This window comes from Strix aluco, chromosome 2 (assembly GCF_031877795.1).
Source record: "Strix aluco isolate bStrAlu1 chromosome 2, bStrAlu1.hap1, whole genome shotgun sequence".
Taxonomy (NCBI): Eukaryota; Metazoa; Chordata; class Aves; order Strigiformes; family Strigidae; genus Strix; species Strix aluco.
The window spans coordinates 19152628-19171593 of NC_133932.1; the positions used below are offsets into that span (position 1 = coordinate 19152628).

At 37.3% G+C, this 18966-nt stretch overlaps 1 protein-coding gene across 3 annotated transcripts in view; it reads left to right on the forward strand.

Annotated features, from left to right (window-relative positions):
- EPHA6 (EPH receptor A6) overlaps positions 1 to 18966 on the forward strand; it is a 528684-nt gene that overhangs the window by 447337 nt on the left and 62381 nt on the right. For all 3 annotated transcript variants that reach the window (XM_074812331.1, XM_074812313.1, XM_074812322.1), the window contains one exon: positions 13747 to 13808. In XM_074812331.1, coding sequence (XP_074668432.1) covers positions 13747 to 13808 — 62 coding nt within the window. The remainder of the gene's footprint in view (positions 1 to 13746; positions 13809 to 18966) is intronic.

The window sequence follows — 18966 nt, forward strand, 5'->3', positions numbered from 1 at the left end:
ACACCTGACTTTTTTGAGCATTGCTTTACTGAGGTACAAAGGCACCCAAGGCAACCTTGCTCCAAGAAGGTATTTAAGCAGTGATATCTCTGTTATCGTGGCAGCCTCTGGCTGTTAGAACAGCAATAGGCAGGCAAAATCAACTGCCCATTGCAGTCTTGATGCTGTCTCCAAGGCTTACCCTCTCTCATTAAAAGTGAGAGGATTGCTGTTTGTGTGCTGGTACGGGAGAGAAGCATGCTCAATTGCTGCCTTTGATAGCACAGTGACCCCACCTTCATTATAGGAGATGCTGGGCTCATATTGGACAGTAGCTTTCATAAGCCTAACAGAAGTACTTAACATTTAATAACTTTGCTGAATTATAACCTAATTGCTTCACATATAGTTTATGTGTAAGATTTCAGTGAAATTAACTACATGGAAGGCTTAAAATGCCTGCATTATTCTGCTCTTAGGGTCGCCGGGAACAAAGATAATGAGATGGTTTTTATTTACCAAACCCTTTAACTCAAGCTAAGTGGCAGATTGACTTCAAAATAGTCAGAAAATTTATTCCATACTGAAGACAAAATGCTTTTACATCTTTTTTCTACAAAATTCCCCACAGATGTTTTAAGTGAAACATAGAACTAAACTGGAAAGCCTGCTATAAATAAGTATCTGGAAAACAGCTTGGCAAGGCAATGTAGCTGTTGATTTCCTTTTTTCCCTTTCTACTTTTCACTCAATAGTTGGGGGGAGTGTATTTCTTTTACCATGGCACTGACAGCTGATGTTCAGTTTTGTGTAATTTGGTGTCTGCTTTTGCACTGCGCAGAGGTTCACTTACGTAAGAGGTATCCTCATTTAGCCAACTTAAAGATTAACTTATGCTGCTGGCATGGGGCGTTACATCTTTCTGCATAAATAAATTGCCTCGAATGTCGGTGTTTTTTAAGCCTAGACATAACTATGCTAATGCAATAGTGCTTATATTTGAGAGTAACATCAAGTCTGTTGCTGCTATGCAGACATTTCTCTAGAAGCAAAGCTTTCAGCAGGCCTCCAAATATCTATCCTAGATTTTAACAAAAACAAGCCCATTTTCAAACTAGCTTCCTTTGATTTAGCTATCATTTATGTCACAAATTACTTAGTTTGCAGTTATCCCACCTGTTAGCAGTACAAATTAACAGGACTTAGTTGATGGGGGTCTATAATGGCAGATGGATTCACGTAAGCAATAAGTACTTTTTGTCAAGTGATATCCTTGCATTTATTAAATAGAGTTCTTAAACCACTTAGCAGTTCACACTCCTACTGATATTTACACTGGCCTGAACTGTGGAAGCTTACCCTTTCCTTCATAATTACACATGCACACACACACAAACATACACATATATACACATGTTGTGAAAACCCCAATAACTACATTGCCAGGGCTGCATCTATTTCTTCAAATTCCAGCTCTTCCAAACTAAGTACAGTGTTGTTTGCTCCATTTTGGGGAAATTCTTAGTTTACTACTCTTGCTGTGCATTGGCAGCTCTTGATTTCAGTCACATGTAAAGGGTTTGTTATGAAAATGCATACCCATATTGCCTGGTAGAAGTCATGGATAGAAAAATTTATGGTATGCTGCTGTCTTTGAAGAATGTCAGACAGATTGTTAAGCTTGCTGAGTTGGAAAGGAAGGGAGGGAGCTTCTCAACAAACTCAGACATAACTCTAGAATACTAAACCAGATGATTATCAGTTTTCTTTTCCCCCAATTTAATATTTTATTACAATTTCCAAGTACACCTGAGTGAGCCCATTATTCTTGATATTGTATAAACTGACAATTGAAAGCAAATTGTATTGACAGACCCTTATTGAACAAAATTACTCAACAAGAACCATCAAGGAGCAATTCTTCATAGTGAAACTGAACTATAATTGTGATACTCCAATAATGAGAAAAGTAACTTCTATTTTTTTTTCAGTTAATGCATTTTTCCCTACTCTGGATTCCAGCACCTAAACTGCTATTTGTTGTTAAATGAAAATCGCTAATCCTTTCTCGGCGACTAACAAATTGATTCTTTTATTGCATATGCATTTTCTAGGATATCTGAGCCAAATGGCTCTTCCAGTTTCTTCTTTTCAGCCTCAGTGCTATTTCACTGGCATATCTAGCCTATAAACCCTACAACTAATACATAATTGCATGTATTTTCTGAGGATATAACTTCAAATGTATATGGACTTTTCCTTAGGCAGGCAGAAGGTACTTCAGAACCAGAATATGGATGAGCAGAAAGTAACATGAATAGGAAGAAAAACTTTTTTTTGTGCTTGTCCACTAGGGTTTAGCTTGAACTATAGAACTGGGATTAAGCTCGGTAGGATGTGATAAGACAAGGTCTTCATTCTCCACCCTTGCTAAATAGCTCATTTCATGCTCAGATGGTCATTGTAAACAATTTCAAACATTTTAGCCCTAGATGTTCAGAAAAGCTTGTTTGCATATGTGGTCATTTTTACATAATATGCACCTCTATTGCATATTTTTAAAAGTCTGACTACAGAAAATGTGGTAATTTATTCTAACAAGCGTGTGAATTGAAGCAAGTTACTGTTCATTACTAACAGGAGCAGAAAGATAGGAAGAGGAGAGCTGGAGAAGTCTGGTGGATACACACATAAATGTATTTGTAAATAAGCTACACACAGTTATTCTTTGTTTCAAGATGAAAGGAAAAAAAAAAATCTGAACTCCCTTTTTAGCCTAGTACTAAAGCATTGGATGTGAAAGCAGATTCAGAATTGTTTGATTTTTTTTTTGTGAAGTAGGAGAGGGAGGGAATAGTTAACTTGAATAATGTTTAGGTTTTTTTGGTCTGTTTTAGGTAGGAAGCCAGTGTACCTTTACCAAATCAACTTGCTGAAGTACCATTCCCAGGCCCAAATACTGTGCATGGGAAATAATGTACATAACTTTGGATTTTACACACTGGTATTTTAACAGCTTGTTTAGGTGCCTTATACAGTTGGTGAAGACTAGACAATTTTGGACTGACTCATATGACCTGTTTGTGACTCATAGTTATGAAAATTTTACTCCTTCCCTTGAAATCCTTTTTCTTAGAAAAAAATCTAGATATTGCTAGCTGTGGAGATGTCTGCACAGTTATGGCAGTTAAGTTATGGAAGATGAACGCTTTTGGTTTTCTTCTTCATGTGTCAATGAGTTTACATATTTTTCATAATTCTTCAAGGCATATATGCTTGTCCAGAAACCTCTGCATCTGAAGTTTGCTGCTTGACCCATCTTCACTGTAACTCTTGGCTTTTGTTCATGATCAAAATCAGAGTTGAAGGGAGAAGCTTGAGAATGTGTGCCTTCATGTCTTTAAGTTATAAAACCTCAAAGAGGAATAAGAAAAAAAACCCATGAGATAACAAAAAGGTCACAATGTTAGGTCCAGTGCCTCATTTATTTGTTGGAGCCCTGACTCATGGTGTTTTGTTTACTTAATTTTGGATTTAGGACCTCACACATGTTACAACCAAAGCTGATCTGTAGCCTTCACAGCTTCTTGAAATGAGAAGTTATACCTTTCTCATGTGTAGAAACCAGCAAGATACTCATAAACCATGAAGGAGGAGGTGGTGGCTCATCAGTTTTGTATAGCTCAGAAGTTTAAAGTTTATGTAGACCAAAGGGAAATAGGAGCAAAACATGTTTGTTCAAATAGTAAATGGAAAACATACATAAAGGGTATTCTAAAGTGCAAGACATGTCAGAATCTTATAAAGATCACAATCAGGCGTAGTAATGAATAATCAAAAAACTCCCTGACATTTCAGAATAGGATTAAAATAATACCTTAACCATGTCAATATACTTATGAAAGCACAAAAATGTGTTTTACTGTAACCTTATGTATGCAATTTTTTTTATTCTGCTCATTTTCAAATTTCTGTTGTAGTTTACAGCTTCTAAATATAATACACCTATGATAATGGATAAATTCACAATAGAGATTAAATAAGCTTTGTTTCTTCTGTCCCATAAGTACCTGTTATGTATCATGGCATACTGAATATTGATGAAGTGCAGAAGCCCCTGATACACGGACTTAATTTTGTTTAAATTCCTTTACATGTTCTGGGGTCAAAAGGGCAAGTGATCTTTGATGCAGTCAGACTCTGTGGACTAATTTTGAACCAAAGAACATCCCTTGTTCTTTCCACAAGAGTATCTAGAGTGGTATGAGCATTTAAAATGTTGAGAGAAACTTAAGGGTGAAATGTCATTAGATTAAGTAAAATATGAAAATTCAGTTGAATTCAGCTGAAATTCAGTTCTAAAAATGTGAGGTGAATTGTTTTGGTTAATCTAACAGAGCAAAAGAATCTCTCTTAAACTGAATCTGAACAGAATCCATTATTTATTATGGATTATTTTTTTAATTGGTTTTTGCTTCAGTGCTAAAGTGAAAGCGCTGGAATCTTTAGGATTCTAAATCAAATTTCAAGCAATATAAATATTATGTCAGAATCAGTTCTATTAAAACCTTCTTTTTTTTCTTTCACCAGAACATAATTAAATTAAAACTGAGCAGCCAAATTTTTTGTGGCTGGTCATTAACAAATTACTTATTCTTGGAAAGAAACTAGTCTACATTCTTCCTCCTACTTATACACTGCTAAAGGCTGCCTTTAATGCTGGGATTTCTTGGTTTAAAATGGGATGATATAACCTAGTATTTGAGATAGGATGGTCAATAGGATGCAATCCTTGAGCTCTGTTCATTGTTCTGACTTGTGATTTTGTTATCTCTTAAAACCTCTTTCAAGTCAGTATAAGGTGGTCCTTATAAGGGATGGAGATGACAGAATGGTTCCAGGGTCCATGACCCATGATTCTGATGCAAACATCAGCTGTTGTAATGATCTGCAGAGGTTGTTGGGTAACTGCCATGATTCAGATTATTTTTTAAGGTACATCAATTTATCCTAAAGGCTCAGGCTGACACACTGCCCTCTAAGGCTCAGGGGAACATGAAGACAATGCGAATTCCTCTTTGTGCACACGTTTTGCAGATGCAGTGGTTCACACAGGCAGAGGACTTGTTTTTTGTGATACCTTGGCCAAGTCACTTCACCTCCTCTTTTCACCATACATGGCATGGATTTATCTGTTTATAGGTTAGTATTTGAGAAATAATATAAGGCTGTCAAATGAGATGCATTAGATGTACTTAGAATAGTTCATGCGGCAGCTTTGGTCTACAAACACACCAGCTTTTGTTCCCCTCCATACTTCTGAATTCTAATAAACATCTCACCCCAATGATGAAGGTATTTCTTTTTTATTTCTGCTTATCATATTCATGTAAACATAAGCATCAGGAATAAAACAGAACTTTCTTCATCCATATTGTATTTGTAATGCTAATAAGTATGTAGAAAGAGATAATATAGATAACCAGCCCAACGAATGGAAACTTGAAGAAATTCACACTTTTTTTTCCAAAGATATATGGCTGATAATAAATGCAGACCAAAAAAAAATCAAAATTTATGCCAGTTATTGTATTTCTATGGTTTAATTTTACCCACTATTTGTCCCTCACCTACCCAACCTCCAAGTAGTGACAAACAACTATTTCTTCTGATTTTACCCTCTACTGCACTCCATTTGCTTTGCTCACAGAAAGACAAGAATAAGAAAACCAATCATGGAAACAGCACAACTCTCTTTACAGTTTCACTTTTCTTTCCTCAAAACTTGGAGGATTGATGCGAATTAGGGGTTGCAGAAGCATCATGCTGAAGACTGCTAAAACTTCTGTTGTCCAAAGCACCTTCTCCCTTTGTCATGTGAGAAACCAGGAGAACTGTTTGCAGTACTTGTTGCTGCAGGAGGGGAGGGCCAGAGGATTTGAGAAAGTAGAAGTGTGCATACAGGCTTTTCCTGGCTTCCAAAACGTACCAACAGGCATAAATTCTTGACAGTGGGTTACAGGGTAGTGAGTGGAAAAGTATTTAATATAAAATTACAGAAAAACAGCTCAGAGAACAGTATTTTCAGATTGGGTTGATATAATAAATCTTCTTCAGCTAGCAGTGACAGTTATATGGCCGTAGTTTACTGAAAAATAGATGGTAACTTTATGCTCATTCATATATTTTGTATTTTTATGAACTGATTTTGAAAGGTATCTTCCCATGACTAAACTAACTTAACTAATGAGAAGTGGTATATAGATACAGGAAAATAGAAAGAGCACTAACAGCAAGATAAGTAGGCTATATCTCTGTAATTTCCTGTAACAGCAGGATGTATATATGTTAATGCTATCCTGTTTGCAAACTCTATCTTCTGAAGTCTCAAGAAGGGGGTTGGAACTGCAACTTCTATTTTTTGAGGCAGCTTGGAACACAGGTCTTAGTCAGGGACCTCTGTAATGTAAGTCAGTAATGCAAGTGGGATGGCCTGCAGCAATTTCCCATTGGCTTCACGTGTATTGGTGCGGACTAACAATGTAATACCCAGCACAATTTTTTTCAGTTGCTTTCTGCATAATCATTAGCTTGCTTGCTTCCTTCCTTCTTTTCTTTCTTTCTTTCTTTCTTTCTTTCTTTCTTTCTTTCTTTCTTTCTTTCTTTCTTTCTTTCTTTCTTTCTTTCTTTCTTTCTTTCTCTTTCTTTCTTTTTCTTTCTTTCTCTTTCTTTCTTTTTTCTTTCTTTCTTTCTTTCTTTCTTTCTTTCTTTCTTTCTTTCTTTCTTTCTCTTTCTTTCTTTCTTTCTCTTTCTTTCTCTTTCTTTCTTTCTTTCTTTCTTTCTTTTTCTTTCTTTCTTTTTCTTTCTTTCTTTCTTTCTTTCTTTCTTTCTTTCTTTCTTTCTTTCTTTCTTTCTTTCTTTTTCTTTCTTTCTTCTTTCTTTCTTTCTTTCTTTCTTTCTTTCTTTCTTTCTTTCTTTCTTTCTTTCTTTCTTTCTCTTTCTTTCTTTCTTTCTTTCTTTCTTTCTTTCTTTCTTTCTTTTTCTTTCTTTCTTCTTTCTTTCTTTCTTTCTTTCTTTCTTTCTTTCTTTCTTTCTTTCTTTCTTTCTTTCTTTTTCTTTCTTTCTTCTTTCTTTCTTTCTTTCTTTCTTTCTTTCTTTCTTTCTTTCTTTCTTTCTTTCTCTTTCTTTCTTTCTTTCGTTCTTTCTTTCTTTCTCTTTCTCTTTCTTTCTTTCTTTCTTTCTTTCTTTCTTTCTTTCTTTCTTTCTTTCTTTCTTTCTTTCTTTCTTTCTTTCTTTCTTTCTTTCTTTCTCCATTTGTTTTGTGTTATAGAAAAATATAATTTTTTTTATTCGCTGAAATTAGTTCTCCCTGATGCATACAAATGCGTCATTATTAGTAGCAGGAGTGAAGAAGCTGCAGTGCCATGGTAAGTGGTTCTCCTGTTTGAAGTGATATGTAATGAACGGAACTAGTGTGAGATCTCAGAATGCCTTCCGAGCCCTGGGTGTTTCAGTGAGGGACACAGAGTTTTACTGTGCGTGCTTTGCACGCTATTGGGGTGCTGAAATGCCCAGTGCTACCTCAGGGAGTGCCTGTGCATTTTGCTCTGTTAGTCTTACCTCTTTAACTTTAGCAGGAGGTAAGTTAGTGGGGAACCAAAAGCAGAACATGGCTTTGGAGTGACAAAATGCCTGATAAGGAGATGATTTTCTGAACGTGAATTGTGACGTGCAGAAGTGATGGAGCAATATTTTCTTATACGAACTAGAGAACAGAGTCAAATCTTTGCTGTTTAAAGTGGAAGAATAAGTATCCTGTGTTTATGTAAACAGATCTATTCCAATAATGGGTATTCAAGATTTCATTGTGAGTAAAGACTGTAGAAATGAACATGTACTAACTGTATTCTTTTTGGAGGATTAATCTTACATAAAAAATTCATTAAAGTGGGCTTTGCTGTGTTATTTAAAATGACAACAGGAGACAACAAGCTGAATATTTTGTCATTGATATGACACTTCAAATTCTCCTCCTTATTCATCACTCTACCACTCAATTAAATTACACACTATCAAAATCTTGTGTTGTGGGAAAAAAGTAGAAAGAGAACTAAAAATATATACGATGTGAGTTTTAAATATAATTGGTATTTAACATTATTCTGCAATGTACGGCTTTTTTCTTTTGTGCATTTCTGCTTAGTAAAAAAAAGTCAAGCAGATTGATCAATGGAAAATACAAAATTGTAACATATTCTGAGATGGCATGACATCAGTACAGATTGTTTGTCATGTATGCTGGTTTTACCTGAATGGCATAGCAGTTCAGCTGCGTAGAAGAATTCCAAGAACTTTCTTAGGGAAGAAGAGTCACCTTGTCAAAACCAGTCAGCCTCTTGTCACAAGGTAGTAGTTACGTCAAAACAATGAATAACCCCCGCACCTTCTACAGATTCCTCTAAGTTCTGAGAAATTAAACTCATGTTCTTTTTCTGCATCATGCCAAGCTCTGATACTGCTCTTGCATGTTCAGTCGGACTTTCTGAGATGGTGGGAGTCTGAAATGGATCTGCCAGAGTTACTCCATGTGCAAGGAGGGGAAGCTGCTTTAGCCAATATCCCACACACGTGTCAGGGCTGGGAATATTTATAATTTCACTGGAGGTGTGAAAACAGTGAATGTGACTATGGTATCAGTATATGTCATGTATAAATACGATTATAATTTCATATTGTGACCTTAAGTATATAGTAAAATGATAACTTTGTTACACTAAGGTGCTGCAAATGCTAAGTGTGATATATGTAGTGTGCAAAATCCATATTTGGGGTTGAAACTTATGGCCTCAGAACACTATATATTCCTCTACTTTAAAAGTCTATTTTCTCGCAGTACTCCCTACGCCAGCACTGCTAGGTATCTAAAACTGCTGCAAGAATTATTTGTTTGACTGATTTTATCACTGAATCCATCTTCAAACCTTTTTATATTTTGTCCTCCCTCAGTTCAAACACGAAGTTGTGTGCTCTCCTCCATCAGCATCTGCAGTTCTTAGCTCCTAGCTGCTCTTGACTTCTGTCTTTTGTTCCAAGTCCTCAGCCCAAGCTGACACCTTTTTCAGTGTCCTTTTTCCATGCCTTCTCCTATGTGGATCTTGACTGTAAAATTAACCCGGTTCTTCTTCAGATACTTCTCCAGTGCCTATGCTTGTATCTGTGTGAAAACACTTACCTGAATTGATCAAGTCTTCAAACTAGAGTTTGGGTGTCTTGTGATGTGCACCCATGCCGCAGAGGGGACTCATCATCAGTCACAGGAGTGCCTCTTGGCACACACTGTCTTGCCTGTGCGGAGTTCCCTGGGGCTGCGTATGAGCTCCCACAGGTGCTCATGCAGCAGGCTCACACAGCGCTGGCATGGCTGGCTCTGTGCTGCAGCCTCTGCCGTCCTGCTGAGCCCCGAGTGCTTTCCCGACTCCCATCTCTATCGCCTCCCACTGCTGTCTGTCCCTAAACCTGTTTCTTCAAGTAAAGTTGTCCATGTTTTGTATGTGTAAGCAATCATAAATACAGGAAAATAATTCAATGCCTACCCCATGATAAAATAATCAAAGATTGCTCCTCTGTCTCAGAGACTTCTCTGCCCCCCTGCCATTTATTCGTTCCTGGCCTTGTTTTGAGGATGAAGAATGCATCTTTCTCAGTACTATGACAGCAACACGGATTTTCATAATATAAGTAATAGTCTTTTTTCTCTGTCTAGAGGCAAACATTATGCTAGTTTAGAAATCTCCCAGAATTATTTTTCAAAGTCAATCTTGTAGTCCTCTTTAAAGCAAAAGCAGTATTCTGTGTTTGTAAAGGGTTCAGCACAGACCTTAATCTTTTCTGGACTCAAATTGTACCACAGTACAGAGAATAACGTCTGCTCTTTGCAGCTAAAATGAAATTAACATCAACTAATGTCATCCATAGCGTTTTGTCTTACCAAGAACTTTATTCTACACAAGCCCTGGGTTGGCTGTCACTCTTTGGAGATTAGGCATCCCAGCTTGCAGTCCAGTCTGTCCCACTGCCTGTCCTTGCAACTGGACTGAGATGCCCTGTGTTGGATTCTACCCCTGGATGTGCCAAAGTCAGCTGCTCATCCTCGTGTCTCAACCAGCCTCTCCAGAGACAACTGCTAGTCCCATTCCTGCAACCATTTGTGATCTGGAGAGTCTGTTCACACAGTGCGAACTCGTGATGGAATCACTCAAGTGCCTCTACAGGGTACTGATCTAGGGAAGAAAATACAACATTGTGTATTGGTAACCAAACACAGCCTGGTTGGGTATACTAAACTGACTAGATGGAGAGGACCACTTGATTTTCTGAACCTGTTTTTCCTGCCACACCTTTGAAATCAAGATGTGTCCTACCTTATGTTTCCTGACACTTGATGTTCTTACATTTATAAAATGTTTAGAGAACCTTGCATGAAACTTGCAAACCTATAAAATTATTGGAAAATAATTGTTTACTGGGAATAGAACCTGTGTGTTACCACTTTGATGGTAAATGTACCCACTGGAATCTGCTGTGTAGCAGAGTTTTTTTACTTTATCTTCAAGCAACCGAAACAATAGCTGAAACAATTTTGATCTACAGATACTACAAAGACAAATACTATGCTAACTAAAAGTCTCACTGTATTGCCTGTCACAATATGTAAATATCTTTAGTGATACATTAAACTTACAGCCAAAATAGGAAGGCTTTTATCAAGTGCTGGCATACTAAAAGAAGATTATTGAGAAGTTAGAGTTAGGATCCAAAATGAAGGTTTTTGCTTAAGATAATCAAGCGATGGAGCTGGGTTCATTTTTGTGGTGTCTTGACACAATCCTGAATCAAGTTCATTTGAGATGTAGGTAGGATGTTGAGTGGTACAGACAGATGTACAGTGGTAAAGCCTAAGTGACTAAATTTATTGTTCACCAAAATTCCTGAATACTTAATGATATACTGATCTTCCAGTATACAACAACCTGTTTGAAGACAAATGCTACTTATTTTGCTGTATTTACCAGATCATGGCATTCCTGTGCTGTCATGTGGAAAAGCTGGTTTTGCGTTAAGGCATATCATTTCAGGTGATTAAAGGAACACATCAAGCAGTTTAAAAACTCATTGTCCAGTGAAAAATGCTGAAATCTTTTTTTAAAATCCACAGATAAGTGCATATAGATACATTTCATAGTTACTTTAGCCTAGTTCATACTGTTGGTCTAAGTACAAGGAAGTACAGTTTGCTGGGGGTTTTTTGGAGGGGAAATGTTTTGTGAGACAACATGGAAAAATTAAAAATTGTTTTACAAAATAAGTGTGAAAATAATTTGCATTGAAGGATATGAATTTAAGGAGCATAAAAGATGTAATGAGAGCCTAGGAACCTCTAGAGAACCTTACAAAATAGCTTCCAGAAAGTGTAGGGGGGCCAAAGGATTACTGACAGGAAACTAGGGGCGTTGTTATGAAGCTCAATAGCTCCATCTTTCATTCCCTTCAAATGCAGATCTTTCAAAAAGGTGTTTTAGTTGTTTACCCAGAAAGAGAAATTTCTCAGTAACTTATGCCTGACCAAATACACTATCTGAAAGCCAGCTTTAGATCCCTATTTATTGCAAGATGCTGTTGTCTGCAACAATTTAGAAATTACTACTCTCTTGAGAGAGTTCTGCGTAAAGTAAGATACTCTAGCATCAGGCTGCCATTTGTTTACTTCTCTAGATTATAGAATACCCCTATCACATGGACATGTCAGCCCCTTGACAGTAAGCAAATGGTAAAGGTAAGGGAATCTAGGTCATTCATGTGCTTGAAACTAAAGAGACTAGGCTATACAAGTAGTCATCATTAGCAAGCTGAAGTAAAGAATACAATTTTTAAAATTCTGTGGTCTCTAAGAGCTTAAAAGTGATGTATTATTTAAGCTTATAATGCAAAACCAGGGTATAACCAATGGATGCAGATGGATATAAGTTGATTTGGTGGCAGATGCACATCTGCAGCTGAAACCAAAAATTTGATTTAAAAAAAAGAAACTGGTAATTCTTCACACTTCAGAAAGGCTATCCAAAAAGACTACTAAGGCATGTGAGAATTTTCACACAGAAGAAAATGTACTACTGTGCCAACATTATGAGGGACTGTTTTATTCATTGGGGACCATTTAACGGTCAGTGTTAGGTTAATGGTTGGACTAGATGATCTTCAAGGTCTTTTCCAACCTAGATGATTGTGTGATTCTGTGAGCTAAACATGAGGGTCAATACAGACAGAACCCCAAATTTTATTAGAAGAAATCAGAGAATATTGTGAGGAACTCCAGAAAGAGTAAACTGATCTACATGAATGAGCATCACCAGGGTACCTAGAACTCCAGGTCAACATTCTAGGACGAACAGAGAAGCGGCTCATTTGCTTTTTTAAATCCAACATTAGCTGCAGCAGCTCAGGAGAAATACCTGGTTGTGGCTTATTGTGTATTGTAGACAGTTTAATAAACACTTCCACCATTAGCCAAACTGAACAGAAAGTTAGCATGTACAGAAATGGACAATTGTGCTGGAACAATCATAATGCCCTTCTGTGCTTTCTCATGCTGAACACTCTGTTTGTTTCTCATCCCAAACACAAACATAATTTGAGAGGCAAAGGAAAAAAAAGCCATGAAAAAGGCTTCCTTTGGATTTGAAAAATTTTGGAACAGCTAGTGTTGTATGGAGAAAGTGAAATGGGCGGACTCGTGGTGTCACTACTTGGCACACCCCAGGTTTCTCACAAACCCCAGAAGAGACAGGCATTCTCAGGGAAAGAAAAGTTTGCCATTTTAAGACTTTTTACCGCCTTCACAATCTTAGTAACATACTTATTCATTACCCTAGTTTTGCATATATTAGAAATGCTCCTTTGTAATATGAACAGTTCTAAAAAACTTCTTGCTGTGTAGCCTGATTAGCATGCTAATTGGGCCTCTCCTGTCAAGCAGTTCTAGAGGGGTAGTTTATTCCTGGGTATCAACAGTGAAATGGTATTTAGTTAAATACCCAGTTTAAAAGTTTATCTTCAGATTTGAATATTCTTTTAAGAAATAAATGTAACATGTTATTTTACCTGAGTTTGGATATAAGCCCACCCTGGAACCAACCATACAGGAAAGCTGTGCTAGTTGATCAAAGCTTTGAGTAACATTGTGTATATATTATGTATGTACAAACAGATGAATTCAGAGTTTTGCTGGATTATACACACCTAATATGCACATCCAATCTAGGAGAGCTTTTTTTGTGATATCCCCTTCTATCTGTCTATCTGTATGCCCTTAAATTGTTAAGATATTTTTCTTTGAGTGGAAGATTATGGCACAGAGTTTGTAATCTCTTGGACATGGTTTATGAATTTTTTTTTTTTTTGCCTCAAATATATTTCAGAATGTTACACAGCAAGCATTGCTGTTTGGAAATAACAGGCTCTTCTTTCATCCTTTTTAAGGGGAGAATACACCAGAGTGAACGATGCACATTCAGCTAACGCAGTACCCAAAAAAAAGATAGAAAATAATTTTTAGAGAATAACACAGGGAATTGTGTTTGTGATATAAATGAGGATTTTAAAAATATGTAACATATTTAACTACTGTGAACAATCTGTGCATAACAGCTGGAATTCTAAAAGCCCCATAATATGTCTATAATCCTAATGTGTTTCTTTGCTGTTTTGCAGGCAGACCGGTAATGATTGTAGTTGAATACATGGAGAATGGATCCCTTGACTCCTTTCTGCGGGTGAGGTGCCATTTTCTGATGACATTTGAATAAGACACCATTCTAGGTTAAGATTTTAAATCATTTATCATAAATTAATTCCTACATAATGTTATTCATGGATTTTTAGTGAAGAATAGAAGCATTTTCCCCAGGGTACATTTCTGAGGTACAATGATACATTAGAGCATGGCTGAAAAAAAAGATTTAAACTTAAGAATATAATTGATTTCTTCTGCAAAAGTAGTTCCCATATTTAGCAAAATGTATTTCAAATAGTGTTTTTGTGAAGGAAAAGATAAATTGAAGCACAAATGCCTAGCCTTACGGAAGCAGTTCATTTTTCTCCATCACCTTCAAAAATACTTTGTTATGATTTTTTTGGTTGGTGAAGTGTAGAATAGACTCAGTAATTGATTTATAATTATTTATGGTTACTTACATTCAACAGACTGAATTAGAAAACAGTTCATGGGTGAAATGTCCTGGCATTAATTAACCCCCAAAGGTCACTAATAAACATTAAAAGGCTACAGAAAGCATGAATAATATGTTGGCACAATTGTATTTGATTTTTCCTAGAAAAGTAGAAGGAAAGGATGACCCCCATAAGCTAAACTTATCCTAAACTAGTCTCTTTGTTAACAGAACCCCTGGAAATGCTCCAGAGGCCCAATGACATAAGACCCTGTGTGAATAATTTCGTTGTCAAGTATTTCAAATTTGTCTTGAAAAGTAAATGTCAGCCCTTACTAGCCCACTGCCTTGCCATTGCTATCTTGCAGAATAGTAAAGGTGGACCTGTAGGCAAGGTGGGGGCAGGAGGCAGGGAGACTGTGAGTTTGTGAACTTGTTTGAAAGGGTATCCAAAGTGCAAAGGAAAGGTGTTCAACAAGGAGCTGTGAAAATATTTGCACCAAAATCTAAATGATGATGATGATTCAAGGATATTTGATAGCAGAAGGAAGAAACTGCTAAGAGAAAAGAACGAATAAGCAGGAGGGAAAAAAACAGCCAACACTTTAGAAAGAAGACTTGTATCGGAGAGGGGGAGAGAAAGTCATACAGAGAGTACTTGTTTGACAGCAGGTTGAGAAAAGAGATAGCCACAAGAGAAGAGCATCTGGAACAGAGGACACTACCCTGAAAGTACATCAGAGCCATTATCTTAGATATTTCTAGACATTGATTCTCCCTTCCTTTTGCTTTTGATTATTCCATAGTATTTTTTCTCTAATATTTCTTCTTGTCCTCTTCACCGACTCTCCCAAAAATGTTCTTATTTCCCTTTGTCAAGACACCTGACAGATATCTGCTGTGTTGTCAGAAACACACCAGCACCACAGTTTCTGGTGAGAATTTGCTGATCTCTCAAAATCAAGTTATTTTTCTGGAGAGTTTGATATCATCAAGTTCTTAGAAAACGAGTAGGTTTTAAAAATCACCCCCGTTGTCTTTCTGGCTCATCTCTCTTTCCATCTGCAGCAGGTAGACTGATGCTGATTTGAGTACCTGGGCCTTCCCTGGTCTGTAATATTTCAGCAGTGCCTCAGGAAGACTTGGGTGGGCCTGAAATTCTGCTGTGCACATGTGTGTGCGTGTGCAGAATTTCATAGAAGAGAATAAAACCAAATACTGAAATAATTCATGAGAGAGAATTACCTTTCTCGGAATTCCTCTAGTATGATATCTATATTCCAATTATTCTTCACATGCATTTATTTATCAGAATAGTTACTACTTATTAGGATACTTTAATAGAAACTGACATCAGCAAAATTATGATGTTACTGCAAAGCAATACTTCTTACTTGCATCAGATATATTTGTAGGCAAAACTGCTGGGGGGAAATGTGAGCTAATAATTTCTGCAGCTGGTTTCCATGTATATTATTTTACAGTTTCAATTCACTCTTCAGATATGATTTATTCTTCTAAAATGCTTTTTAAAAGGCCTTTAGATAATATTCAGTATCCCAAAGCACTGTAGATATATCATCAGCATTTCTGTTAATAATTAGCAAAGCAAATGGCTGCATAGTAACCTATTTTAAAAGAAATCCAGCTGCTTCATTAATAATAGTTGCTTCCTGCAGATATAAGCCTACACTTTTAAAAGCTTTTGTGAGGATGCAAAGAAGCAGAGAGGGTTTATCTTTAGCAATCCTAATGAAAGTTGTTCAGTGAATATAACAGTTCTTATGTGGTGAGATTTGGAAGGGCTTATAAGATAGCCTATCTTTCTTATTATTTAAAGGAATCGCTTGTTACAGTGCAAAGTGTTTCTACAGAGAGGGGAAAAAAATCCATTTCTCACCATAAGAAATATTTCCACACACACCACAACCTACAAAAATTAACCAGCACGTGCCTCCAATCTGTCCTTATCCAAAAGCCTGCAAAAATGGGTCAGTTCCAATTCCAAAGCGAGACTCTATGATGAACCATGTGAGGGCATCCCAGAAGAAGGACTCCTCGTGGAAGACATTTTTCATCACCTTCCTCACAGTCTTGGTGGGATATTAGCTTTCACGCCAGTATGAGTTGTGCCATGAAACATAAGGTCCAAGTAGAACTACCCTTGACCCTTAAACCCTAAAATCTTAATAGCCCTTACTTCGTTGCTTTACAGACAGGGAAACAGAGCACCAAGATGTTAAGTTACCTGCACAGTATGGTGCACAAAGTGCATGACAGAGAGTAGAAATGAAATCAGTTCCCCTGAATCCCAGGGCAGTAGCCTACACTCATCCTTCATCTTATTTAGTGCTGTATTTTGGTTGCAGTTATGTCACCAAGTCCCCAAACCAGTGCCTTACTTTCTGCTATTTCTATGAATTAAACAGCAAGCTCAGCTAGATTATGTCTTCCCCACCCCACAAAATATCCTGTATACTGGTTGCTAACTTTGAGCTTTTGGGTAAAAAATTTGGCATGCATTTGCAATATGAAGATGCTTCAGATATATTCGTAGTGGAAAGGCATCAGCTAATTAGAACCAATTCTCTAAGATGATGGTAATTAATGACAGTGATTGTGCACCATCAGACATCCTAAATTGCTGGAAACACTTGACACTAAATTTTCCTCAGAAATCCTGCGTTATTTTTGCAATTACTCATTTCCATAAAATGAAACTCAGTTATCTTTTCTTCTCATATAAGAATGAAGCATGAAAGTTAATCATCCCCCAAAAGTATACCTGAAATTTGCTGTCAATGAAATGGTCATTTGACCACAGCTAAGGTACACATGACTTCATTCTGGTAACACTTGGAGAGATTTCTCTGAAAAAGGATGTGAGCTTCCAGCTTGGTGTTTTCTCAGGAACTAGCTGCTTCTCTTTCAGTATTACTCGCAACAGCTGCCAGACAGAAATAATCTGTGCTTGGAAAGAAAGTGTCTAATACTTCAGCTAGGGAATTGAGGAGATCCAGGTATGATTTCCTGTTACCAACTTCACACACAGACTTTGGATGGGACACATTGTCTTTATGTTTCAGTCACCTGCCTGTGTCATGGAGATCTTAGCAATCACTTACTCTGCAAGCATGTGAGGAAAATAATAAACACACAAAGAGTTGTAAGGGCAGCTGTCTGTATTGATAGAAAGATGTATTTAATAGTTAGATAGGATGGTTGCAGTCAGATATGTTTGCTCAGGCATGTTGATAGAGACTGTAGAAGATATGACAAGACAATCAAGAGAGATCCATAATAATAATAATTTTTTAAAAAGCCTAAAAACCACGAAACCTTTTTAGCAAGCAGTTTGCCATTGCTGTGGGTTTGAGATGCCTGTTCTCTGAGCATGGCCATGACTAAGTAAACCACATGGGTACTGAACCACCGCTTGGTGATCTTGCAGTCTTCATACATGACATAAATGCAATCCCATTTTGCTGAGGAAAAATGGGAGATGAGTGCCACATTGCACCCAAGTCCATGCAGCAGTTCAGAGGGTGATACCGTAATATAACACAGGTCTGAATCCCAGTTTCACTCCCTCACTGTTTGTGCTGGACACCGCAACATTTCCCTCAGTCTTGCCTGTCAGATGATTGCAACAATTCCTATAAAAGTCCTTTGCCCTGAGGTTGGTGCTTTCACCCTGACACACCCTCCTCCACTTAGCCCACTCTCTAAGTAGATGCTTCACAGATTTATGGAGCTATTAGGAGTTAAATCTCATCTGCTGTTCTCACAGCTACTTCTAAAGGGTCATTCTTGGCTAAAATAATTGGATTTAGCATCACATAGACAGGAACGGGGTGATTAGGAGGTTAGGTGGCTTGTGTGCTTGTGGGGCTACTACTTCTTGGGTTCAGTTGCACAGAATGACACCTGGACAGCATCTGCTGGCTGTTGTCTGCGCTCACCCTCCTCATCCACGTTCAGTAGGGGCGTGGATTTAAACCACAGAAAAGGAACGCATCTAGAAGCTGACTTTTGGGGATGTTTGTTTGTAGTTAGTTATATAGAATCATGTAAAATGAACCAAAAAACTATCACCAGAGTACTTTAACTTCTTTCAGTATTCTTCTGCAGCGGCAGACTAGCAGACTACTGTCAGTGTTTTATTCCTGCTAAGTGTCCAAGGTGTGCTAACCAAGAGTCAGTGCAGTGAGGCAAGAACCAGGGACACAGCAATATTAAACACATGAGAACTCATGGTACTGCAGCAGGTTCTGTAGCAGGCCTGATACTAAAATAATCTATCAGCTGTATCCACTGCACTGTATTTTCTCACCCTTCTTTATTAGGAAGGGAACGCGCACTCTCCAGGGATCAAGGTGGGAAAGCAAGCTCCTCAGGGCTTGCAGCATTTTCCCTTAACTGTACCCTGAAGAGATGGATATTTAGGTTTGAAAGATGCTCCAGCCTTGCCCAGTTTTGTGAATCTCTCAGCTGTAGGAGGAAGGGATTCATTTACCTAGGGTAATCACAGGGTCGTCTTGCTTTGTTCATTGTTGCTGTTTGCAATAGTAATGCTCCTCTTAATACCTAAGAACTTGTGACTTTCACTTCAGAAAATTAAAATACTTGTAAAAAAAAGATTCATTTACAGGCACGCATAGTAGGTTAAAATGCTGTTAAATGTATTTCGTTCTTCCAAATAAAGTATTTTCTAAAGATTCTTTAAAAAATATGCTTAACTGCCTTAGAGCACTAACTGAAG